General features: G+C 47.6%; 1 protein-coding gene across 4 annotated transcripts in view; it reads right to left on the minus strand.

Annotated features, from left to right (window-relative positions):
• ZDHHC14 (zDHHC palmitoyltransferase 14) overlaps nt 1–27,518 on the minus strand; it is a 291,516-nt gene that overhangs the window by 3,269 nt on the left and 260,729 nt on the right. For all 4 annotated transcript variants that reach the window (XM_040448780.1, XM_040448776.1, XM_040448777.1 and 1 more), the window contains exons 6-8: nt 19,901–20,003; nt 18,672–18,781; nt 13,308–13,410 (exon numbers count right to left, since the gene is read on the minus strand). In XM_040448780.1, the coding sequence (XP_040304714.1) occupies nt 13,308–13,410; nt 18,672–18,781; nt 19,901–20,003 (316 nt within the window). The remainder of the gene's footprint in view (nt 1–13,307; nt 13,411–18,671; nt 18,782–19,900; nt 20,004–27,518) is intronic.

Raw genomic sequence — 27,518 nt, forward strand, 5'->3', positions numbered from 1 at the left:
TTTTTTTTTTTTTTTTCAACTTTTTAAATTTATTTTTGGGACAGAGAGAGACAGAGCATGAACGGGGGAGGGGCAGAGAGAGAGGGAGACACAGAATCGGAAACAGGCTCCAGGCTCCGAGCCATCAGCCCAGAGCCTGACGCGGGGCTCGAACTCACGGACCGCGAGACCGTGACCTGGCTGAAGTCGGACGCTTAACCGACTGCGCCACCCAGGCGCCCCAGAGTAGAGCTCTTTAAGGAAGGAAAGCCAGTTCTGTGGGAGACCCTCACTTTTTTTCCTTCTAAATATAATTTACTATCAAGTTAGCTAACGTACAGCGTATACAGTGTGCTCTTGGTTTCAGGAGTCAATTCCCGTGATTCATCGCTTCCATACAACCACCAGTCTTCATCCCAACAGGTGCCCTCCTCAATGCCCATCACCCATTTCCCCCTCCCCCCACCCCCATCAACCCTCAGTTTGTTCTTTGTATTTAAGAGTCTCTTATGGTTTGCCTCCCTCCCTCTCTGTTTATACCTATTTTTTTCCCCTTTCCTCCCCCTTGGTCTTTGGTTAAGTTTCTCAAATTCCACATCCGAGTGGAAACATATGATACCTTTCTCTGACTTATTTCACTTAGCATAATACTCTCCAGTTCCATCCACATTGTTGCAAATGGTAGGATTTCATTCTTTTTCATTGCCAAGTAGTATTCCATCGCAAGGAGACCCTCACTTTTCTTTCAGCCTTCATCTCAGTCCAGGGAGCTCAGAAACACCCAGAGCCTGGAGCATGGGCTGGAAGGCTGGTCACAGTCACCTCCTGTACTCATCTTCCCAAGCACCACCACGCAGTTTTTGCCATAGCGGTGTTTTCCCACGGGCCCGCTCCTGCAGGGGGTTTCAGCCCGGTGCTGAGGGGCACGCGGGGCGGGGGGCGGGGCTGCGGGCAGGCTGGTGCACACAGGTCTGCTCAAGCTCTCCAGTTCAGTCCTTTCAGTCCAGCACACCGGCTCCGTCTTGACAGGGCAGAGGTGGGGAGGAGCAACTTCCTGATTAATCACATTCATCTTCTGGAAACTGACCTAGGGCTTTGGATATATTGTGCTTTGCAAAGAACGTTTTGTGTTTTGTGACGCGTTCCATTTGGTATTCTTACAGCCAGCTCAGCTCCGCACTGCCTCCATTTCCCGGGGCTCAGTGCAGCCTGTGAGCAGGCCCGCTAGCGACCCCAGAGCCGAGCCCAGAGCTGCAGAGAGCAGGTGCTTTTCTGGGTACTGGAATCTTGTTCTCCATCTTCCCTCTTGGAGCCCTCACTATTCCTCCTACCTTCTGTCTACACAATGCCCTCAGCTCTAAGGAAAGATAAAATTGCAAATCAGATTTGCTTGTCTCTGTTGACCTGCAGGAAGCCTTTTTTATTGAAAACTAATTGGCAAATTCTATTTTAGGGATCAGCGCAAGACAACTCTTACAGGCTCACAGAGAATTCTGTTTGAGGGCAGAGCTGGAGATTTTCAAGGTCAGGGGCACAAGCATGAGGGGAGAGGTGCCCCCCTCCTTCTCCCTTCTCTCTCCAGGTCACTGTTCATTTCTTCCTCCTTGATCACAACCCTCCAGCCATGCTCACGGCAGGGCCCACAGGGGGCACTAGAACCTCTGGGGATAAAGTGGTCTGTCCGCTCCTTAGAGCTTGTGTTCACCCGGAGGGCTAGGTGGGGCTGGATGTGTCTTGCAAGGCTTCACACTATCATCATTGCTGACTCCAACAAGACCGCAGGTACCTGGGGTGGGTTTACTCTGAAACCATGAGGCTCAGGATCAGGGCCCCTGCCCTCCTGGTCCCTGGCATATTGGTTTTTCTCTCTTAAAGAGAAAGCGTCCTGCAAATCTGGGTTCACTCCTGTATACACCTATTGGCATTTTCCTGTGGCCCGACCCACAACTTGTTAAAACAGTAACAAATCTGTCTGTGCTCAGCCTCCCAGCCGGGCTGTTGAAAATGCTGTCCAGTTTACCAGGGGTGAAGCCTAAGGACTTAAATACATGGAAATAAATTTAGCCTAAACCATTTAATTAAAAGAAATCTAAATATAAGTCATTCAGAAATTTTTTTAAAATGACTACTTTGAACTCTGACTTGTGTTATCAGACTTCAAGCACCTCTTGTATAGACTTCTTTAAATATTTTAAAAGAGGACTATCTTTCTGAGTATAGTTATGGAGTTTCCTTTGTCATAGGAAAACACAGTTACATATTAACAATTAACCTACTCTTTGCCCCCCCCCCCCCCATCGCTCCCCACCAGTTTAACCTATGGTCTGTGATATCAGTAATCACAGTTACTGGACCATGAAACTAAGTGTCTAAATCCTGCTGCACCCAAAACTTTGAAGATAATTTGCCACATTCAAACCGATTTTCCTTTGGACAACCAATCCCATTTGGGGGTACCCAGGGACCAGACTTTGTTCTACCGGATTTTGCCCAGATAACGTTTCCTGCTGGCTCTACAGGACTATGGATTTTATCAGATTCCAACCAGGGACAGTGCAATGACTAGAATTCTCATACCATTAATGTGGCATGTTTGGAACATCTCCTTCTTAGAAAAGACTCAATGATTAGGAGACATCCAATTTTTTCTTTTTTAAAGCTCGGCCCCAGGAGGATGGGTTGATAAACCTTCATGGTTGCAGTCCCATTTGAGAACTTGGCCAGTATTTTCAGGGTTACTATGGAGATGATCCATGAAAATGTTCTTACACCTCCTCCTTTTTACCTTTGCTTCTGATTCTTATTTGCCCACTTCTTGTTGATTTTTCCACTTAGTTTTCTTTCTCTCCGGCCTTCCCAATGCTCTTCTCTGCTTTCCCCTCCATCTCTTCCTTTCATGGGTTTCCCTCCCACTTCTTTTTTTCTCCTCCCGTCACCTTGACTTCTCCCTCTTCTGCCTTTCTTCTCCCCCCCCCCCCCCCCTCTATTTTCTTTTCGCTTTATTCATGCTTCCACTACCCACCACCTCCTTGGCTTTTCATTTGCCGACTCCTCTCTTCCACCAGTAGGGGGAGACGTCACCGCCTGCCTTTTCCTCTGACAACTTGGTAGCAGGGCTCACACTCCAGTGCGAACACCAAGACGCCCTTCAGTGTATCATTTTCTCTAACCAGTTATATAATCTTAAGAAAAACCAATAAACACCTGGGTACTGGGCAGTGACAACCCATCTGCTACAAACAGAAAATTGAGAAACTCACACGATCATTCCAAAACAACCCTATAAAGGTTCCTATTTATCAAATATCAGGTTGAATCATATGAAATTGCCATTTAAAAGTCAAAAATCATCCAAATGCTGAATTCCAATGGAATAGAAGCCTGATCGCTTATAAGAGGGTCTATGAGAAGACCCTTCTGCTGGCAGCATAAAACGACTCCTGGCAGGAATGCGAGAGCATGTGCTGTGGTTGCAGTAAGTCACTTGACGGCTGGCTGATTTACTGCCCACACGAAGCTCTGCCATTTAACTTACAAAGAAGTTTATGGTTTCAGATGTTGCACATTTTATCACTTAATGTTACAATCTGAAAACACCATAGAGATCATTTACTTTTTGTTTTTGCAGATTTTCAAGTAAAATTGCTCATGTTGGAATACATTTTATTTCACTCTATCTGGCTCCTTGTTTGAAATATACCTAGCACACAGATTAAATGCTGTTAAAAGCAAATCTGGGAGTTTTCGAGATGGTCTTGTATACAAATCAAGAGCGAATGAAATTATTTATTTCTTCTGCTCCAATTCTGTCAAAGGTATTAGCACTGGGCATCATTTATTTCTTTTTTTTTTTTTTTAATTTTTTTTTCAACGTTTATTTATTTTTGGGACAGAGAGAGACAGAGCATGAACGGGGGAGGGGCAGAGAGAGAGGGAGACACAGAATCGGAAACAGGCTCCAAGCTCTGAGCCATCAGCCCAGAGCCCGACGCGGGGCTCGAACTCACGGACCGCGAGATCGTGACCTGGCTGAAGTCGGATGCTTAACCGACTGCGCCACCCAGGCGCCCCAAGGCATCATTTATTTCTGTTTGGCTGTGAAGCCGTGTTCTCGGGTCTTATGAGTGCTCGTTTACAGTTATAGAATCACTATAAACTTCTAAAATCCACCTAAAATGTAGGTTAGGAGGAGAGCTTTCTTTTTATTGTCATTTAACATTACTATTTAAGTGTGTGTAAGTTATTTTTCCTACTATATTAGATTTTTCAGATGATGCGTGGAGAGTTCTGCAATATTTATTCACAAACATTTTCATAAATCAGGTAACTGCTAGAGTCAGCCTTTTTTGATACTGGATTAAAGTGCATTCAAAAATTAGGTTAAGTAAATGTAACAAATGATTTTCTAACAAACAAAATTTCTAACCATGAACTATGTTCTTAGCTTTGTGGATAGCATGTGTTGCAAAGGATCTTTTAGTTACAAGTGCCAGATATGAGCATAAACTCTGACCCCGATGCTATACAGAACTTCAGTCATTTGACAATCAATTAAAATATACATACTAAAAACTGACCATAACTGGATGTCCTATGTATACATGGAAAGAACTTCAATATTAGGTATTAATAAAAGCCAATGATGAGGAAAACAGGAACAATGAAAATGTGATCTTCGGCTGGCACTGGGGTTATCTGCAAGTAATTCCAGTATGGCTCCTCAGAATGTCACCAGCACTCAGATAAGAGGCTACTGAGGTTACACACACCCTTTTAATGCTTTCGATGGCCCTTCGTTACTTTTCTAACATTTCCTTCCTCAGGAATTTGTAGTAGAGGGATCACTTAGGCACTAAACAACCATCCCCATCCCCAAATGGCAGGGGGGGGGGTGCTAACTCCCCCATCCTAAGTATCTTTGGGATGGGGGCCTCTGAGTGTTGGACATTTCCCTCTTGGACTGGGCAGGATTTGTATCTGGCCCTGGTTCTGACCTGTGGGGCCATGTAGAACGCATCTCATCTTCCCCCCATTGGAGTGTTCACATCCAGCCTCTCCTGGAGATGTTCTGATACATTTGGGGACACTGTCAGTAGTGGGTAGGAGCCTTGAGACCAGAAAGAGTTCTCTCAGCTGTACGCCAAGCGGGTGTCTCATAACAGAGGCAGCATGGAGACATAGAGAGTGCGTGGGGCTTGAAGTCCGTTCACTTTTATAGATTCATTTATGGGCAACTCACATGTGTACTTGGGAATTATTATAAAGTGACAGAAACCCAACCTACAATCACTTCTAACGTGGTAAAATTTGCATGAAAGCTAAATTTAATTAACAATTAGTGAAGGTGACACAGTCATGGGTCTCGTAGACATTAATTTACTAATTTTGATTTTGTAGTTTTCATGTTTTGGAGCTCATCGTTTTTTTTCAGGCCTTAAAACTTCTCACAGTCCCTGGAAAAAGCACACAGGCACTTTGCTGACAGAGTCCAATAGGCAGAATAGCCATGACTTCTGGTCTCCTGGCCCATGGATTAATTTGATCCTATCAAGGCTATCACTGCACCAAAGAGAACTGTCTCTCTAGTCCCTAGTTCCATATTCACGAAGGAGATGTGACAAAACCAGAGTGAGGAAAGAATGAGGTGTGGGAATGAAGACAGGAACAAAGTAGTATTTGTGCAGAAATTCCCCTGAGAAGGCCCTTTGAGGGGAACTTTCACACACACTCAACATTTAATGAGCACCTCCTGTGTGCCAGGCTGCGTCATCCCCTGGGGCTGGGAGGGTGGGACAGAAAGGGGTCTCCGTTCCAACCACCATCCAGGAAGGCGGTCACCACTCACCCCTTCTTACTTCATGCTTTAGGAACTGGAGGCTCTTGGGATTAAGGGACTTGCCCATGGTGCTGCAGCCCCCAGTGTCAGGACCGGCAAACGCAAGCCCAGGGGCCGTGATGCCATACTGAGCTCTCTCCCTACCTTTCCCCGCTGCGTTGAGTACTTAAATCGGTCCATTTGCAAAGCTTTCTCTTTGACTGTCTTACGGCTTTATTCTATCATCCTCACTCGTATCCAACTAGACCAAGAGACTTGATTTGACTTGGTGAGGGCAGAGCTCACAGGGGTCAGGGGAGAGAAATTTAGGAAAAGATAGTAAGTGTTGATTTTCACTTGATCTTAGCCAAAAGACTGAGAAGTGATAAATGTTGATTTAAAATAATAATCTTCCAGCATGAGAGATGAAATTGGGTTAATATCTCAGATGACAAACATGAACTCACGGTTTTTTAAAAAATGCCAGATCGACTGATACTTCTAGGATAACTAACAAAACTGACTCACATCTCTACTATTTCAAAGTGAATTTCTACAAACCATGTCATTCTTTCCTAAGTACAGGGAAGCAAACCTTCTTTAGGCTTTCCCAGCTACCTGCAGGGCACCACCCCACCACCCCCAGCTACCTATGGGCACACACATGCCACAATCAGCTTCCCCCTGACCTGCCCCTCTTCCTGTGTTTCCTTTTGGCGACTTATATGATCACCTTATCACTACGCTGAAAGGCGGGGACCATCCCTGGCTTCTTGACTCCAGACCTCCACTGTGACCATCTCCAAATCCCAGACTTGCTGCCTCTTTTCTGAACCACTTCTGCTATCCTGCTATCCGCTAGGCTTACTGTGAGGGTCTCCTTCTGTTTTCCCTGTCTCCATACTAACACGCCTCCCTCTGTGCCCCAAAGAGCTTCCCGGGCTCCATTAACCCCGCGTGAAAATCTAATGGTATTGCTCACTGAACTGAGTCTCTGCAGTGGCTCCTGCCACGTTATAGAACAAAATCCATGCTGGTTTTAAGGCACCCAAGGCTCTTCACATGCTTCCCCTCCTGCCTGCTTTGCAACCCACATCCTGTAACTCAGTCCTCTTGGTCCCGCAAATGCACACGAGTCCACCCCATGTATGCCTGGGCCTCTGTGCTCTGCATGGAGCATCTCTCCCACCTCTGGGTGGCTATTCATTGTAATCAATACTTTAATATTTGGCTCAGACGTCATCTCCTCCAGGAAGCTTTGCCTGAAACCCAAGCACTTGTTTTTGGACTTCTATGACTCCCCAACCTCTCGTTTGCTGGCACATTGTTGAAATCCTCCATGCACCTGAATATGAATATTTTCTGAACAGATCATGTCTTAGTTGAGTCAAATTGACATAAGGTTTTTCAAGAAAAAATTTTCTTGGTGTTAAAGCAAAATATGGCTCAAAAATCATTCCTTTTAACCCAAGCTTGTAGAGAGTTCAGGAGAATCTGAAGACCATGGGGATGTGTTTCAATGCTAGCTGATGATTAAATCACCTCCAGGGGATTCTGACTTCACTGGGCTCAAGATATCAGCATTGTGATTCTAAAGTGCATCCACGGCTGAGGCCCACTGGATTGTGGTAAACTTAACTGCCAGATGTAAGGGCCAGATCTGAAGACATTCAGCTGACACCAATTTGAGGGCTTTTGAAGTTGAATGAGTGGAAAGCAGCCAGGTCTTGAACCACTGGCTGTGTGACTTTGAGCAAGCCAGTCGTTATTCTAAAGCCTCCATTTCATGCTTTGTAAAACGGGAGTATTTTGCAGGTTGTTGTTGGCATTAAATGAGATGATCCTTGCAATAACAGTTTCAATATTGTCCACACTCTGCCAATTGCAAAAAGTGATAAACACAGTATAATTCTCTACCAAATAAACTTGGTTCCATTTTTAGAACTGCCTGAAATTTACCTTGTGATTCTGACGAATTCAACTTTAAGGGATTTAAAGCCAGTTTTCACATTTGTCTGATTGATTGGGGACTGGAACACCAGAACTTTTTTTTTTTTTTTAATTGACCGTGAGCTCTAATTATATCCAATAAATGAAATAGATGAAAAGGAAGATAATGGATTGCTTGTGGACAAATTGCTCTTAGTGATTATGCATGTTTCCAAAAGAGCAAAAGGTGAGTTCCTGGGTGTCCACTGCTGTATCAGACACTAGAAAACCTGAAGGGTTTCAGGTTCCTTCTTGCCAGGCACTGCTGGTTCTGATGTGTCGGCTCAGTGTGTAGTGAGGGTCGGGATGTCTGTTATAGGCAGACTAAACAAGTCGAAGGAAAGGAAGAAATGGTACTGTTTGCCTCAGAGAATTAGTTTATTGTCAATCTTGAAATATTTTAGCTCCAGATTTTGACAATTCCTGGAAACTGCTTGATACGTATATTTCTCTTGGTCCTGGCGTTACTCAAACTAGGAGAAAGCAAAGCAAACGGCACGGGGCCTGCAGCCCCCGCTGATGTCACTTTGCTAGAGTCTCCCAGCTCTCTCCTCTGGGGGAGTAACGTGCATTTCACAGCACTTGAGAAACACAAAACACCCATTTCCCCCTTCAGGGCTCACCCCACATGTTCCTTCACTCTCACCGTGGTCCTGGGCTACTTCTTCCTTCTCCCTTCACTTCTGCAAATTACTCTCATTTTCTATTTGCTTTTACTTTTTCAGGCTTAATTTTTCCTCCTTTCACCTATTTCCATAATAAGCAATAATGATGTATGACCAAAGAGACAATGGCAACAAATTAGGCAACCTCATGAAATAAACTCCTAGAAAGACACATACTATTGAAACTGACTCAAGAAGAAATAGAAAATCTGAATGGACCTGTAATAGGTAGTGAGTGAATTAGTAATCAAAAAACTAGCCACAAAGAAAAGCTTGGGACCACATGGCTTTACCAGTGAATTCTACCAGATCTTTTAAAAAGAATCCCAGTTCTTCAGCAACTCTTCCAAAAAGAAGAAGAAATACTTTCAACTCAGTCTATGAAGCTATTATTAACCCTGATACGAACAACAAAAATACTCAAAGAAAAGGAAACTGCAGACCAAAATCTTTTATGAACATAGATGTAAACATCCTCAACAAAACACTAGCAAACCAAATCCAGAAACATATAAAAGAGATTATACGCCAGGGCTAAGTGGGGTTTATCCTAGAAATTTGAGAAAGAGGAGACAAATGAGAAGGGGAGGTTTGGTATGAAGTCCAGACTGCAGCACATCCCCCATTCCCGTGCCAAGTGCGGCGTCTCCAGTCTGCATCAGGGCGGGTGGGAGGCGTAGGAGGAACCAAGGGTCACAGCATTTACCCTCTTCCAGGGGGAGCTGGCTCCCTCTCCTGTGTATGGGGACTGAGAAGTTGTTCTCTGCTCTTCTGACCTATCTGTCAAGCTGCAAAAATCAGAGACTCACAGAGAGCTTTGAGCTGGTTGGGGCTTCGGGGACAAATTAGTCCCAGCTCCCATTTTGCAGCTGGGGAAAACTGAGGGCCACAGAGGTAGGGGGACTTGCTAGTAGTCAGGGAGATGACTGGTGGGAGCCAGGACTGAAGCTCTCACTCCCGCTTCCCACCCAAGCTCTTTCCTTCACCTGAATCATGTCCATCGCTGCCCAGTAGCTCAGAGTGGATGAAACTGACCTGGCTGATCTTGTCACCATGGGTATCAGGGAGATGATGATGATGATGATGATGATAATAATAATAATAATAATAATAATACAGTAATACTTAAATATAATTCTTACTTTGTGCTAGGCAAGGTTTTAAGTGCTTTACATGCATTAGCTCACTTAATCCCCACAGAAATCCTACAAGGTAAGGATATCGATATGTTCCCATTTTATGGATGAAAACACTGAGGCAGAGAGAGGTTAGGCAACTTGTCAAGGTCACTCATCTAGAAAGTGTAAGAAGTCTGGCTCTTTGCACAGTTAATCCCCATCTGCTCATTTTTTAAAAAAAATTTTTTAACGTTTATTTATTTTTGAGAGAGACAGAGATGGAATGCAAGTGGGTTAGGGGCAGAGAGAGAGGGAGACACAGAATCTGAAGCAGGTTCCAGGCTCTGAGCTGTCAGCACAGAGCCCGACGCGGGGCTCGAACTCACCAGCTGTGAGATCATGACCTGAGCCGAAGTCGGTCGCTCAACCAACTGAGCCATCCAGGCGCCCCCTCATCTGCTCTTCAAAATGAGGTAAGAAAGGCCTCTTGAAAGCCTGGTGCTTGACTGTGAAGTGCCTCCCATGTGAAAGAGACGTCTCTGCACACTTTTTACCACTGCTGGAACACCTTGGCTCAGGGACCAGTCTCCACGACTGTGCTATTGACCAAATCTGGAGTGGACATGCCAGGATTTTTAGATTTTGTCTCTGACGGGGACAGGGTGGGCCATGGGACTCAGTGATGCACAGCTTCTCTACTGTGGAGTCCATGGGAGGCAAGGGGAGACGCTGGTCCAGAAAGTTAAAGCAAAATGTCATGAATCTGAACTTAGGGGCACAGATGGCATTAGGGTTGTGGCAGCTGGAGTGTTACTGTACTGGAAGGCGCCCAGGGGACGATCTGGGCCTTGGTCATTCCTTTCTATCCCGTGGCACTTTCAGCGTGCTGTCCTACTAGCTCTTCAGGAAAGATCTGTGTATGGCTGGACAAAGAAACGAATGAAATTCTGCCCCTCTGTGTGTGCTGGTGGCTGGGTGGTGCTGGGGGACATGGTGTCTTCTACCTCCACGTGGGTGAGCAAGGTAGAGGTGGCATGAAGTCGGGGTGCAGTCAGCCTTGGCAGGTCCCTGAGGGTCACAGGTCCTCAGTCAGTCCCTCCCCAGACTCAGGATGCCACGGCTCCTGTGGTCGGGACTGAGCAGGACTTGCTGTACGTCAGAGCTCTTCCCGAGTCCCGGATCTGACTGGCACTTAGGGCATGTGGACGTCATATGCAGCTGCCCACACTTGTGGCTCATCTCCAGATAGAGGGGAGAACATAAAGGCAAGGAGCCCTAGGTTTTTAATATCCTCATGCTTCCTAAGAGTTCAAGCCAGAGGCTTTGGATTGAATGATAAGGGCTTAGCAACGGCAACTGCTTCACCGTTACAAGCTTCTTCTTCATCTTGGAAGTGTCCTCTATAAACAATCCATATGGCATCAAGCCCAGTGCCTCAGGGTCACTGGTTACTTGGGAGGTGGCCTTCCCATAGGAATAGGCAGTGGCACCATAACCATTCCTGCCAGGCCAGTTCCCTCGGGGATATGCCCTTAACTGGGGTTATGGTGTGGTCTACTTAGAACAGACTCCAGAGGGCACAAGAGCAGTTTGAGGAATCTGATTAACCGTACGGAATGAAAAGACCTCCCTGTGTCCCTTGTTAAACCTGCCCTCTCTGGCTCTCATAGAGGCACATAGTAGGTACTCAATAAATGTGTGGAATTAATAAATTATGCCCTCATCTCATCTTAACATAAAGTGGCTTAATAGTGTCAACATCCTGAAAGTAGCCTTGCTTACTTTTTAAATCTAGTGAAAGTGCACTGAAAGGTGGGATCAGTACCATGGGAGTCACAGGGTAAAACTAACATAAGTTCGTTGGTTTTGATAAGGACCACTGCCGTCAGTGGTGCCCCCTAGTGCAGGTCCCTACTACTTCCTTTCCGTATGCGTTTGTGTCCTGTCCCCAGACACTGCCTCCTTGAGGGCAGATGGACTGCACTCCACAGACCTTGCATCCCTACCCCAGTTGAGTCCTCAACACAGTAGGGACTCAGGAAGGGTTACTGAACTAATGAGAGGTCATATACACAATGTGAAAACATGCGCACACACCACAGAAGTGATCAGTGGATGCCGTGGTCAGAATTCGTTCCAGGACATTTGTTGTGCGCCTGTAAGTGGCTGAGAAAGACTACTGAGCACGGACACAGCGGTCTTTAGTGCCTGTTCACTTGAAGGAGGAAGCGTTGGAAGTGAACGTGGGCATTAGAGTCATCAGACTGGTTTGTATCCACAAATTAGTGGCTGTGTACCCTTGGGCAGAGATGATCTGCTTCTCCTAGCTTAAAAAGAAAAGCAAGAGACAGGCATGCCCAGTTGCCATTGTTGGTTTGGATTAAACAAGATTCTGATCATCAAGTGTTTGAACACAGTCAGTGCTAAATAAATGTAATCTCCTGTTTGCCTCTCTCCTTTCTCTCTCATTTTCGTCCTCTGAAAAATAAGGGGGTGACCCTTAAAGGTCACTTATGTGGGTGAGCGGGGACAGAACAAGATGTCCTGTGACCACTTTCAGAGCAGAGTGGCAAGGACTGTGACACACACGTACTCTCCTTTAAAGGAGGCGCTCTATTAGCGAAGCAAAGCACCACAGCACAAATTAGACACCACCACTACCAACAAGTTAGTCCCAGCAAGCTTCTGCTGGGGGCTGGAGCCTAGTTCCAGGGTCATAAACACAGCTACAGGGTTGCTGGCATTAAGCGTGTTCCCTTAGCCCTGAATGCTTACAGAGACAGTCTTGAGACTGTGGGCTTTCACCTTGCCCTTCTTTAAAAGCAGAAACAAAGTGCCCAGGAGTATGTCACTTTCCCAGTCCACTCCAGAAGGCGGGTCTTTGACTCGTTTGTCATGGAAACTCTCTTGTGGGTGATTCCCTTCTACAAAGAACAAACAGCTCCTGGGTGGCCACAGACTGGGTCCCTTTCAGAAACACGGAACTTCTTTAGGGAAATCTGTTCCAGATAAAGTGAAGCCACTGTCTTCCAGACGCCTAAGGAGTTTTAAGGGATGGATGGTCGGAGCCGGGCCTGGCTGAGCTTTCGGGTACCCACAGAGGGACTCTTGCCCCTGTCCCAAGTCTCCAACCTGCAGCCCGGAAACCAAGCATGCCGTTCCATACCTCACAGGACCCCTATGAGACCTCTTGGAGAGGCACTAGCTCAGTTTTGGCCGTGAATCAAGAACACCTGGTCTGATTTAGTGTACTGAGATATGCATGACTGAGCTAAGGTCACCGCTGAAAGTGGGGAGAAGTGGCCACCCATTGTACACTTAAAGAGGGGGTGGGGAGGTGAGCACATATTGAGGCAAAGGGACAAAAAGGGACCAGCCAGCCAGCCAGCCAGGCCAGTTTGGAGCACTTGTATCTCACCCCTTGCCCCCGACCCCCCGAGACATCCTGGTTCTGTGTAAGGGGGCTTTCCATCACATGGTGCCACAAGCTGTTTCTGGAAGACCTTTTGCATGCGGACTTCCCCTTACACAACCCAGAGCAAACCAACCACTCAGGGGCCATAATCCTTTGTTGGGTATTGCCTTAATTTAACGCTTCTGTTCCCTCGTCTGAGCCTTTCAGTAAATGGGTGTTCCGGGAAGGTTTCTAGGTGTGCTTGGTCTGTTACTGGGTTAGTGAACACAGAAGCAGAAAAGAAGCCTCTGCAGGGAGCTCTGGGCCCGGCTGCAGGCGGCCCCTACCATGTCGCTCTGTGACTGCGTGGCTCCGTAGGCGGCAATGCCATTGGAGGGTGCGGCTGGCTGCGGTGTGTCAGGCTGGATGTATCCTCTTCTGTCAATCAGGCTACAAGAGAAAAAGCAATACGGAGGAAGAGAGTGAATAAAAAGCCAAAGACTCATCAATACTATTTTAATTTCCATGCGGGGCTCCCTCTTTCTGTGTGGGGCGCCACTGCACGCACCTGGGAATACACCCTGACTCACCTTCAGGTACAGTCAGTACCAAATTCTGTCACCTCTGCCTTTGACAAATGTCTGTAGCGTCTGTTCCCTGCCACCAGCTACAGACTCCCACCCCCTCCCACCCTGTCCTCCCAACCCCGGCCATCATGGCCACTGGGGCCCCGTCTAACTGCCCCCCATCCTGATAATGTCTCTACGCCCGCTGGCGCTGCTCGAGGGAGGGGGGCGCGCTCCTTCACCTGCGAACACTCCAGGCCTCGGAGGACTTGTCTCCACTTTCCGCCCGATCTCAACCCACGCCCTCTCTCTGCAAGCGCAGCACGCCTAGCTCTTTGGGACACCTTGCGCGTGCGCGTGCGCCTGCGCCAGCACCAGCGCATGCGCACGAACAGAAGGCCCCGCCCCGCCTCTCTGGGCTTTGCCATCTGCGCCTTTCATTCGGGCTCTGGTTTCTCTTGCCCCAAGTCACTCTCCCTTCCACCCCGCTGTCCGTTCTTCACGGCCAGGTTCAAAAGCCCCCAGCCTTTGCTTTTGCCCCTTCTCTGGATTCTCTGGGACCTGCGTGTGACTCCTCTAGGGGCACATACCACTTGTCGCCTGGTGGCGTCGTGATTTTACACACTCCCCTCTGCCTGGCAGCTGACCTCGAGTCTAAGGGCAGAACTACAAAGGGCAAGAGGAGGTGCAGCTAATAAGTGGGTGCTCCTGGTGCGGCCCCCACCATCTGGGGCTCGGGCCACACTCGTCGGAAATGCTGCTGGTGCATCCAATGTGCTCACGTACATTCCCCACTCCTGAGGGCAGAGGGCTGGTCCGTGAGGTCGCCCTGCTACTTGCCAGGCCCGCAGAAGATAGGAGTTATGGCAACCTCTACCTTCAGGTGTTCGGACGACACAATAACAAGGCATTAAAAAAATACTTGTGATAAGATCTTGGAATGGGACTCTTGTCTGCTTCAGTTTCTGTTGGATCCCCAGAGGTTTAGAAAAACCAATAGGCAACAAGAAGCTCCATCTTTCAAAAAGAGGTGCTGGAGCCCCGTGCAGCTCAGACCAAGTTTGTGACCCCCTGCCAGGGCACAGAAGGTCAAAGGGGTAAAAAGCAAAGAAGGGTGCCACGGACAGGCAGACACCTGTACCCTCCTGAAGACACACACAAGGGAGGCGGGGTGAGGCTGAGGCCAGACGCAGATCCCCTGGGAGAGAACCAGCGTGGAGTCGGGGGGAACGGTCTTTCCAAAAGATCCCCTGAAACCCCAACCTGGGTAGGGATGAAGGGGTGGAAAGTGTTGCTTTTCTATGAACTCCGGAGTTTCCGTTCACTGAAACAATATGCTTCTCAAGGAAATGAAAGTGCCCTGAGTCCTTTTTTTTTTTTTTTTTTTAAGTGACAGGAGAAACTAAGGGACTTACAGGGGAATTCATTCAGGAGCAAAAAAAAAAAAAAAAAAAAGAGGAACTAGGTCATCAAAAGAGTCTGAAAGGGCAGCAGGGAGGACAAAACAAACCTCTTCTCAGCCTTCATCCTCTGTGTTAGGCCTGTTTAATGGACCAGCCACATGCCCCCAGACTGTGACAGTCTGCCCCAAGTCTCATTTTAGTCCTCACAATGGCCCAGGAGCCCCTCCTAATCTGGATGTGCTCCCCTGGCCTTACCTCTTGCTTTGCCCTCTGTAGTTCCCTCACTCCTACACACGAGTTCCTTTAGTTCCTTCTCCTACAGGCTCTCCCCTCACCTCAGGGCCTTTGCACATGCTGCTCCCCTTTCTGTTTTCCCTTAGTTCCCGTCCCCCAATTGCTACTCATCTGTTAGAATAGATGACAACTTAGGCCCCCTCCTCTGGGAAGCCCCCCTGGGTTTCCCATGGAAACTGCACCCCACCCTCTGTCACAGCCCCTTTTGGACTATGTAGACTTGCCATTCTATTAAACGTGTCAACCACAGGTTGACCCTTAGCCCTGGCCTGCAGGGCCTGACCCTGACCACACCTTGGGAGTGGTCTTTCTCTCTTTCCAACTTTCCATTCCTTCTGCCAGACTTGTATGAGGACCCCCTACCCCCAAATGTGGCCATTCCTACCCTGCTGCCATGCACACCTCTGGGACCCATGCAGGGAACTGAATGTGGGTCTTTGCCCTCATGGCTCACAGCTCTCAGTGGGAAACATGAACACACTCTTGTTTTGCTTTCTTTCCCTTCCTTCCTTCCTTCCTTCCTTCCTTCCTTCCTTCCTTCCTTCCTTTCTTTTTTAGAGAGAGAGAGAGGGAGACAGAACATGAGTGAGGGAAAGGGGCAGAGGAAGTGAGAGAGAGAATCCCAAGCAGGCTCCAGGCTCAGCGTGGAGCCTGACGCAGGGCTCGATCCCACAACTGTGAGATCGTGACCTGAGCTGAAATCAAGAGTCAGATGTTTAACTGACTGAGCCAGCCAGGAGCCCCACAAAAACACTCTTATGAGCACATCATTATGCCATTTAAGAACATTTTAGAGAAACTCAGGCACACGATGCTGGGCATGTCACTGCTTCTTAGTCCCTGATGGACAGGCTTGGCTGGGATGTCCAGGGAAGGCTCTGGCCCTCTAATGGGCACAAGGGTGAGTGAGGTAGGGCAGAGAGAGAAGGGGCAAAGAAGGTGACAGGAGGGAAGAACAAAGCCAGGCACTATCCCCCCATTGCATCTGCCCAGGGTGGGGGAGCCTGTGGGTGCAGCGGGAGAGGCCAGCAGCCCATCTTCCCTGTGCAAACCTGTGAGCAGTTCACCATGTTGTGAGGGGAGGTTGTCCTTGAGAAATGCCCCATCCAGAGGGACTTGGGTTTTGGAGAGAATACAGCCCCAACTCAGCCACAGTAGGAAATTTTATCCAGTTATGGAAGAAAGAAGTTTGGTGTGACAAGATTTGTTCTCTAAACAAAACAAAGCAGCACCAAATGGGGAACAAGAAAAGAGATTTGTTCAAAATGTGAGACTTTTAAATTCTTTTCATGGATTCAGGTGTGTATTTTAGATTTAGGGAAGGAGGCCTATTCAGTTCCCCTGGCCTCTTATGCTCCTCCAAGGGCCCTAGCCCTGGCTGCTGGCCTACTCCACTCTCCACAAATAAATACACGCCAGTAGGAAACAAAGCTAAATTGTGAAAAACCAAGAATTTCCTGAGGGATTTTCTGGCCTAAAGAGCTCCGAGAGAGATGCCTGGGTGGGTCTGGAGTTGTCTTGGAGAGAGGCTAGCACCCTCCCAGGCATGCCTGACTCCCCAGCCCAAGGTGGCCCCCCATCCAGAGTCCTTGGCTGCCCCTTCGTGCAGCCCCTCCTCAGAGGAAGCCTCTGAGGAGCAGGCCAGGGGCTTCTGGGGGGCCCCCAGTTCAGCAGGAGTATGGCACACTAGGCTCACAACTTTCTCGTTTCTAGAAAACAACCAATTTCTTACATTTTTTTTGAACGTTCATTTATTTTTCAGACAGAGAGAGACAGAGTGTGAATGGGGAAGGGGCAGAGAGAGGGAGACGCAGAATCTGAAGCAGGCTCCAGGCTCTGAGCTGTCAGCACAGAGTCTGACATGGGGGCTCCAACTCACAAACCGTGAGATCATGACCTGAGTCGAAGTCTGATGTCCAACCAACTGAGCCACCCAGGCGCCCCCAGAAAACAACCAATTTCTAATTACCCAGTAGTACCAGTAACATAACCCAGTACCAATACGTGGCCTCAGAGTATGTGCTTGGATTTTGTTTCTGGGGAGGGCAACACCCTTACTTTCCTAATGATATTTCACTGAGGCTGATAATAAAAATTAAGTTTGCATTCCATTAGCACATGTCGGCAATGACTGGCCATGGAGGTCCAAGTGCACAGTGGGGCTGCCTCGGAGACAGTCCCCATGGCTTTTTGTGGAATCTCTCCATTTATACATTTAGAAGCCACAAGGGAGGAAGTAACAAAGGTTTGGAAGCTCATTCTAGAGACTCAGAGTACTTGCTTAAGAAATATGGTGGATGATAGGTTACTCTGTTGGAAATGCTCTGCATGATGTAGCTCACCAATAAGCAGGAGTCGACTGCATTTTGTACTCACCTAATCCTGCCTGGGGCGGGGTTGGGGGGGGGGCGCTCGCAAGTGCCATTCCACACACACCCCGGTTCTGACACCAGATGCCTGGGTTTGGGTCCCGATGAGGCAGAGTTTACTAGCTGTGTGAACTTGGCACCTTACTTTACCTCTCTGTGCCAGTTTCCTCATCCACAAAACAGGGGCATAATACTGCCTTAACTCACAGGCACAGAGGGAGGTGTTAAAAGCTGATACAGGGGTGCCTGGGTGGCCCAGTTGGTTAAGCATCTGACTCTGGATTTCCGCTCAGGCCATGATCTCGTGAGTTCGAGCCCCGCATTGGGCTCTGTGCTAACAGTGCAGAGCCTGCTTGGGATTCTCTCCCCGTCTCTCTGCCCCTCTCCGACTTGTGCACACACACCTCCTTTCTCTCTGTGTCTCTCTGTCTCTCAAAAAAAAATAAACTTAAAAAATTATTTAAAAAAAACACGTAAAACAATGAATAAAGGCTGATACATATAAAGCACCTAGAGCAGACCTAACACTATTCAGTGTCAGCCACTGCCATGGTCAGTGTGGTCATGTTGCCATTGCCATAATACACGCTGCTTCAGCCCAGTCCGCTCTGTCCTGTTGAGCTATTTTAGCATGTACATCCTGTATGACTCAGCTCTTAGCACCTCCTTCTACAGGTTTTCTAACTGCTTCCCACATTGTGTCCCGGTCCCCCTACTAAGCTGACCACAGCTCTCTGCTTGTCACAGATGCTCAAGATGACTCAGTACTTAATTGGAGTCACGTGCCTCAGTTTTCCTGTTTGGATCCTTAGGAGATTTTCCCCAACCTTGACACAAATTCAGTGAAAGAACCAAAAAGAGGGCAGGAACAACACAAGAGACAGCCGTATCTCCACTTCACTAAGGCCGTGTCTCCCTGACACAGAGCAGACCACTGAGCAGCGGTCATATAAGGGGTGTGACCAAAGGTGACAGTGGGTTTTGTGGCCAGGTCTCCAGCTTGCGAGGCCTGTGCCGGAGGCCTGTGCTGTTGGCTTTCCCGAGCTCTGTTAGAGAACGCGATCCTTTCTGACTCTTACCTTGGAGAGATGGGCCCACACAGGGCAACACAGCAATTTGTAAAGATATTTCCGTAGCTGTAGGGATTGTAATTTTCTTTACCTCTTTTATTTGACCAAGATCCTTTAATCTGAAAGAAAAGGACAGCGAATGATACAACATCCTTCATATTGATGCCACAGTTTAGGCGAATGGGGTCACGAGAAACTCATCAAGAACGTAAACCATCTTTACTCATTTCTTCACAGGGAGAAAACCGAGAGACTTTTCTCAAGGAAAACTGGCATTTACCTCAAACTTGGAGATATCCCCAGACAGCAGGTCAGACTAGGGAGAAAGTAACATTCTTTGGGGACAATAATCTCTTGTTCCCACAACACGGTGCCCAAAGGTCAGCTCGCATAAGCCAGTGGAGATTTGTTTCATACAGTTGGCGTGCTAACCAGTAATTAAACAAATGGCAGCCGAAAGAGTTAACACGGCTCCCGTAACTACCCATTTATAGTCTGAATTCAGCCTCACGATGTTACCAAAATAAGCCCACAGATTCTAATATTCATAGTTGCCAAATACAAATAACTCGATTACAATTCTCTTAACTCATGTATCTCCTCGGTGCCGATTTTCCCAAGCCTTTAAGGCAACCTGACTGATTCTGAGACATTTAATTCCTGTACTAACAGACACTTCTGTCAGAGTCTAAATATTCGGAGCAAAGAGGACCAGGCTTATGAAGAACATTTCCAACATTATGTTTTCTGTTTTTATACCTCCTCTCCATCTGCATTCAGTAAAGGCAGATAATCCTGGACAAAAAGTTAAATTCTGGGTGGGGGCGGTCCCCTCCAAAAGTGTTAAATGTGAAAGGCAGATTCATCCACCCTGAGATATCAGCTGGACGTGGTCTCACCTCCAGAGGAGGTATGACAGGTTGCTCACAAAACTACTGAAGAGGAAGGAATAGACAATAAGCCCCTCCCTCAGAGTTTGGAGATGGGGGTCTCTCAGCTGACCTTAGTATCTAACTGATGTGGTCAGAAGGTAAGAGAGGTTGGAGATTCCCCACTGGAAATCATGGAGACCCTAGGAAAATGCTCCCCCTGCACATTGTTTGCTCCCAGAGGCTCATACCTGGAATGGAATATGTGCAAGGCCTTGGCCCCTGAGCTCCTCTCTCCTGTCCCCCCCCCCCCCCCCCGCCTCTGGACGCAGACACACACACCCACCCCCCAGACCGCTGGGAACTCACATCTTCATTTGTCGTCTGGTTGGAGCTGATCAGGTATGTGTGGAAACCCGAGAGGCCGACGATAGACCAGACGGAGAAGAAGCACACCACGGCCTCCAGCACAGTGGCCTGGGGTCAAGGAGAAGAACGGGGTGGGGGTGGGGGGTGGAAGCGGGATAAGTTCTCAAGGCGCCTGCAGAACCAGGATGATGTAAGATTCGGATGGGAAACCCCACAGACGCTCACTGAGGCCTCTGAATCTATCTAGCTTTGTCCCTAACCAGAGGGGGACCCTTCAGGTCCAGCACTGTGCCCTTCTCTCCTTCTGATTCACCCCAATCGTGCTCAGTCAACGACCAGTGGGCTCCCCGAACATTACCTGTTTACTGTTTCACGGTGGACAGTTCCTCTGACTGGGGACATTTCCTCCCCACCTGCCCTTGGCCTTTTCCTGTGGCTCACTGTGCAGCCAATGACTGTGACAGCAAAGCCGGAAGCACGCTGGCCGGAGTTGGCAGCGGCCCAGGCCTGCTAGGAAAGGACGCGACATTGAACATGAACATCACTGCAGTCTCAGACTCTAATCTCAGCTTCTGAACGCTGGGCACTATCACATCAACAGGTTTGTCCCCCAACCTGATGTTGAAGCCGAGTGAACCGTCACACAACAGTAGTTGACAATTGTGAGCAGGGCCAGCCACCGGCAACTGTAGCCTGGGCAGGGCTCACCTTCACGGCTTTCTCTCTGCCTGGATGATCCTTTCACCCACTGGTGGCTGCCTGCCCCCACCTATGGGTGGGCTTCTGAACCAGCAGGGCATTTCTCAGAGTGGTGTCAGGGTGAGGGGTATTTTTACTTAGGGGACTCTTTGCCAACACCTTAGCCCACCCCAACACCTAAGGCTATTTTCAGCTATTTGATGGGCAACTAGGAAACGTGGATGCTTAATCAGACATTGAGTGATGGCACATCCCAAGCCCCACAAAATGTGCTACAACCAGAGGATAAAAAGTGTGGTATTCTTCAACAGATGAGATAAATCAACCCAGAGTGTGGCAATTTCCAAGGACTAGAGAATTTTTCTGTTCCACAAATGTTTATAAAATTCTATTTACAAGATATAGATGTTTCTCTGGGGAAAAAATATTCCTCACAGGTCTGGGAGTTTAAATATACACCATCCATCCCCCATCAAGAAGTTACAGGATGGAGAGAGTAAACACCAGGCTTTCCTGATGCTCTCAAGGGTAGAAGCCAGAGATCACGCTGTAATACATCACCATTGATCTTTTTTTTTTTCAGGATTGGATATAATTCATCTTTAGACCAGAGCAATGAATACAGTATTCAGTGCAGCGCCATAATCTGCCATGCCATTATTAACAAATACCACCGTCCGGGCATGTGGGGTGAAATACAAAACGGGAGAAATGAATGGGCTCTTGCCTGTTGACCGACTGACTTTCAACATCAGGACAGACCACTGGCCCTGCTCTTGGAGGAGCAGAAGAATGCTCTGCTCTTCTAAGGTTTAAGCTTTTAGAAACCGCAAGCTTTTAGAAAAGCACTATCCTGAACTTAAATGGACATCTGAGGAGGAGAAGAATGTACCTCTGCCGGCTAGCTAAGACGAAAACAGCCCAGCGCACCCAGAGTCAGACAGATGCCAACACACGCTGCCCAACGTAGGCCCTGCCCATTCCTCGTGGAGGCAGGAGTCGGGAAAAAGGGAGGAGTAGCTACATCGCTTGAGAAGAGGAGAACCAGGTGGTTATTATGGAAAAGCAGGTAAGTTCGGACGTGCAGGGAGGATCTGTGGAGTAAGAGAGAGATGCAGAGAAGCAGATCCCAACCTAGATCTGCCTTGGAACCCCAGAGTTATCAGGTGGGCCAGTGGTTAAGAAGGGAGGCCTCAGGTGCACGTGGGGACACACGGATGGTCTCATTCGCAACGGCCTTCCCACAGGTGAGGCTCACAGGTGCCCCTCTTCTGACCATCCCCCCGCCCCGGGGGCAGACTGGGGAGGCAAACCACGTGGGTGGAGTGGAGTCCCGGGGGAAACAATGGAGGTAAGCAGCGGGAAGCCTGAGTCAAGGAGAAGTGGGTTGCGGAAAGGCGGGTGACACTGGCAGTGAACCTCCACCGGCTGGAAGGAAAAGACAAGAGGATAGAAAGATCAAAGAGGAAGGGACACGTGAAACAGAAGCAAGAAATGATCAGGGTAGGAAAGAGAATAAAGAATGAAAGCAAAAGATTTATTTGCTGAATAACGCACGAAGAGCCAGACCTCCATCTCAGAAATGCTTCTGTGTCACCAAAAGTTTGCAGTCCAGGTAGAATGATGGTGATGTCAAAATACACACAAATTCATATGCGTGAACCATATAAGACCTGGTATGTCCACGTGAGGGAGGATCACAGCATTTAAAGCGGCACAGCCCATTTTCTGGTGGCTCTTCCCTGTGCAATGCCACTTAAAATTATTACTCCCCAAAGGAGGCATTGTTACCAGTGGACATGGGATTTTAAAGGCTTATAGGTCCAAGAATAAACTAGCAGATCTCTATATTAATATCTTATGCGCTTTAGAGACATTTTATAATTAGCAGATTGTTAGCTCACAGCTGTGTCAAAATGACACGAATTCAAGGCAAAATGCAAGACGCAGCCCTCTTTCCCTTGGCCCTCACAGTGGAGCCCCCCACAGCATGTCTTAAGGAACCCTCATCGTCATTCCTAACAATGGCTGGTGTCTCTGGCTAGGCATCAGGTAGTACTCCAAAGGCTTCCTATGGATTAACTCACTTAATCCTCAGTGACCCAGGGTGAAGTGTGATTCCCACTTACCCAACAGGGAAACTGAGGCAGAAAGCAGGTAAGTACTTTGCTTGAGAAACAGCAGAGCTGGAAATGGAGCCCTGAAAGTGTGCCTGTGCCAGTACAAGAGAAAAGCCCTGGGCTGGTTCCTTTCCTATTCCTGCTGACATTCCCGTGGCTCTAGGCTGACCACAACCCCTGCGGGGGAAGATGGGGATCCTCTTTTTGTCAGGGATTTGTGAACCTTTGGAGGCCTAAGTAGACCACTCCCCCTCCAAATTCCCTCTCAGGCTGGGGAACAAATATTTGAACAACACATCCCCTCACTGACTCCAGAGCCAGATGTTGAAAATATCTATGCCATAATAAGATTAATATAAATTTTTCATAAGTGTATCAAAAGCCATTTACTGATATTTTTAAAAGAGGAAATGAGGAAGAAATACACCAACTCGACTAAGAGCCAATTTAATAAGCAGTTGGGTGTTACTGTATCAGAGATGGTTCAAAATGATAGCAGTTACCACTGCCAGCCTCTTTCTCCCTCCAACCCCCAAGAAGACAGTGAGCCCTTTTTTTGGCCAGGGGTGTGGCATTAAATTTAAGTTCTACCCCAAGATGTCACACTTTGAGGTACTCACGAGATGACTGTGGAAATGAAAAAGACTTTGAAAAATGCTGATGGGCAAACAGCCCTCCACTGAGTTTCCATGGGATCCCAGAAGTGCCTGCTGGGTGCCCTTCGGTGCAGTCAGCCCTGTGCTTAGGACAGGAGAGGGGGGAGGGACTCACTTCCTGCCCTAAGGGATCTGTTTGCCCTTGGGAAGGTAAGTGAGGTGAGAAGGCCTTGCAGACACAAGGGAAGAACATTGGACAGAATGGTGAGGGCATTTCAGTGTTTGGAAAATCGTAAAAGGTGAGAGATCATGGAACCAAAGATTTCTAACCTTTCTGAGTTCCCACTCTTTTCTCAGAAAAAAAAAATGCACGCACATTTTTTTTCTTCTGATTTCAGGAGTTTTAGAAACTCTCCTGACACCTTTCCATAGATACACATGGACCTCAAGTTAAAAAGTCCTGATTTATCTTAATCCCTTAATTTTACAAGGAGGAAGATGAGGCCCAGAGGGGTCAAGCTGGTAATTTACATGATAGACACTTTGACAATGGAAAGTCATGGAGACCCTTCGGTGTGGATCATGTGACCATCATCTTTCAGTCTCTCAAATCCTTTTCCCCATATTCTTTTATACCAGGAAATAAAGATGTGCAGTTCTCCCAAATTAATCTATGAAGTCCCTGTAATTCCAATCAAAATTCCGGAATTTTAAAAAGGAATTAAAAACTGACTCTAAAATGTCAGGAAGAGAAAACGTGCAAGAATGGGTAAGAAAACTTGAAAAAAAAACCAACTCTTGGGTTGGGGGATGGGAGGACACCTTTAGCAAACAAAACACAGAGTCTGAAACAGACCTGTGGGCACGAGGGCTACAGAAGGCATTTCAAATTTGGGTGAAAGAGTACACTGGCGACTCTCAAAGTGTGGCCCGTGGGCCTTTGGGGTCCCCGAGATCCTTTCAGGGAAACCCCCAGGTTAGAACTATTTCCCAATCAATGCCAAGACATTGCTTCCCAGTCTAACTGCTTCTGTCATTCAGGGGCTTCATCTGAAGGCTTTGGGAAGGGCCTCACTCCCATCATAATAGGGAAAGTGCTTGTGCATTCTGTGTTTTAGAAATTTCTCAGTTGTAGTTTCAAACATGACCTCTAGAAATATATATAATCTACCTAAACAAAAGTTCCTTGAGTCCTCAATAATGTTTAAGAGTGTTAAGGAATCCTGAGACCTAAAAGTTTGAGAACTGCCAGAAATGAACAGTGAACAGCACTGGGACACTTCACTAAGCATTTGGGAAAAACAAAGTGAGAACTTTAGCTCACCACACACACACACACACACACACACACACACGTAGATTACAGATAAATTACCGTGCCAAACTGAAGAAATAAAATGTAAAGGTATTAGAGGGAAATAAAGGACATATGCCTATAATTTTGGGGTTCAGATATAAGACACAAAAGCTAGGAGCCATGTAGTATCTGATTTCTAGATGGATTTTGTTAAAAGTTAAGCATTTTTTTTTTTTGTATTAAAAAAGTCAACTTAAAAGGTAAGTGACAGGTTGGGAGAAAAATATTGGCAAGAGATATTAAATGGTTATTATTAAGAATAAAGAACATGTTAACAGGAAAAGAACAAACAACCTGATTACAAAATGGACAGAGATTAGGAGCTGGCACATTGTGGTAATGAAAAAAAATGTCAACAAAAACGAAAATAAGCACAAGCTGATAATTATCCAGAAAATGGAAATTAAACCAATGAATTTTCCCCCCATCAAATTGGCCAAAGTCCCAGCACCTGTAACATCCAATGTGGATGAAGGTGTGGGGAAACGGGAGAACGAGTCAGTACAATCTCTTTAGGGGACAATGTGGCATGTCAGTCAACATTTAAAAGATGCTTAATTTTCCAGGCACCTGGGTGGCTCAGTGTGCGCCTCAGTTGGTTAAGCATCAGACGACTTTGGCTCAGGTCATGATTTCATGGTTCATGAGTTCGAGCTCAGCATTAGGCTCTATGCTGACATGGCCGAGCCTGCTTCTCTCCCCCTCTCTCTGTCCCTCCCCCACTCATTCCTCTTTCTCTCTCTCTTCTCTCTCTCTCTCTCTCAAAAATAAATAAATATTGGGGCGCCTGGGTGGCTCAGTCGGTTAAGTGTCCGACTTCAGCTCAGGTCACGATCTCACGGTCCGTGAGTTCGAGCCCCGCGTCGGGCTCTGGGCTGATGGCCCAGAGCCTGGAGCCTGCTTCCGATTCTGTGTCTCCCTCTCTCTCTGCCCCTCCCCCATTCATGCTCTGTCTCTCTCTCTCTGTCTCAAAAATAAATAAATGTTAAAAAAAAAATTTTAAAAAATATGCTTAGCTTTCAGTGATTCCACATTTAGTTGTCAATTCTGGAGAAACACTAACACTCGTGCACAAAGACATACGTGCAAGATGGCCCGCCACCGCATTTTTTATGCAATAAAACAATTAAGAAATCTAAGTATTCATCAACAGAAAAATATAGTATAGATTGTGTTCTGAAATTCTATAAAGCAGCTGGGAAAAAAATGAGATAGATCCATATGCTGACATGGAAATACCTTCAGGAAACATCTAAAAATCAAACCGCTGAAGAATACAAAGAAAACGATCCTTCTTAGGTAGAAACAGTCCCTGCAACCGTGTACAGACACATACGTATTCACACTCTTCGAATACCGTCTGGAAAGACCCCTGAAAACTGACAAGGATTCCCACAGAACGACAGAGGAAGGGTGGAGAGGAGAGCAGTGCTTCTTTTACGTTCTTATTTGAAATTTTTTACGAGAGTTATGTTCTTCCAGTACCTGAGTGATTTAGAAAAACCACAACAACTTCCTCCCCCACTTTGTGACCCCATGAGATATAATCTGGTGCTTATTCTTCACGCACTCCCTCAGACCGGTTAGGGCCAGTGGGAAAGAGTGTCAATTCCCTGCCCGGAGAGAGGGGCTGGCAGTAAGGAGATCTGGGCTCCAGTTCTGGCAACACGGCTGAGTGTAAATTGGGCTCATCTGACCCTTCAGCGCAGGCTCAGCTGTAAGGGACCGATGGACACCTGTCCTACCTATTTCCTGGGGTCCCCCTGAGGACCCACAGACATCAGGACAGAAGGGCCCTGTAAGCTGAGTCTAGCAAAGGCCTGGGCCGCCATCACTAATTTTCCAACGGGCAGTACGGTGTCCCTCCTTTCTGAGGGCGTTGAGCCAAATCCGAGCCTTCTACCAAATTCCATTAAAACAGAACCGTGCCCATTAGGCCGCCGGTGCCTTTCAGACAGCGTGCCTCGAAATGAATGCAAATTGGGGACAAAAAGGCTTTCTGGCGAGAGCCTCCACACACGTAGAATCAATTACCATTTGATTTAGCAACCACTGAAAACTCTTCGTTTGGGAGCGCCGAACAATAAGTCATGATTAAAAATGACTGTAATCCTTTTAATTGGATGTTAATGCCGTTTCATCGTGACGACTGTTGATGGCAGGGCTTCTCCTCTCTGGCTCCTCCTCGAGGATGCTGCTGGCCCCGGTGGCCCTGTTCCTGCGGGGACCCCTGCGGGGACTTCCACCTGCAGATCCGCTGGTGAGCTGGAGGCGAGGCCACATGGCTCTCCTGGCTCTGCGTGACCAGTGCCATGTCCTCTGAGGCTGCAATGTGGTCACTGGAGGCTCATGACTTGTTCCTCTTTCCGCCTTTCATGCAAGGAACTGCAGAGGACCGTGAGGTTACTCTAGCTTCACGTGGGGGTTGCCGGGGGGTCAACTCTTAGGTGCTGCGCGTGTATTTCAAATAGGACGCATTTCTAACCGGTGCTAGCTCTCTCCCCTTTCCACTGTGCCTTCCCTCCCCTGGGTCCCCAGGGCTGAGCCCTCCGAACTGGCTCTGACTCTCCCTCCTCCCTCCCAGCAGCACTGATTTGATTGCTTACCTGCTCAGCTGTCCCCTTATCACCCATCTCAATTCCGGGGGCCTTTCCCCTGCACACATCGCCTCACCCCTTCCTTGTGTTCCCTGCTGCAAATGAGTACTCTTAAGAACACAACAACCATGACAGAAAGGCTCCGGTGATGTCATTCACCTGCCAGAAATCTAAGCTGGTTCCCCAGCGTCCTGGGCAGGAAGGCTGACTGGTATACAATGCTGTCAGGGCCTTTCCCTTCCTGGGAGC

The sequence above is a fragment of the Herpailurus yagouaroundi genome, unplaced genomic scaffold (genome assembly GCF_014898765.1).
Source record: "Herpailurus yagouaroundi ecotype Mexico unplaced genomic scaffold, PumYag 198, whole genome shotgun sequence".
In the NCBI taxonomy this organism is placed as follows: Eukaryota; Metazoa; Chordata; class Mammalia; order Carnivora; family Felidae; genus Herpailurus; species Herpailurus yagouaroundi.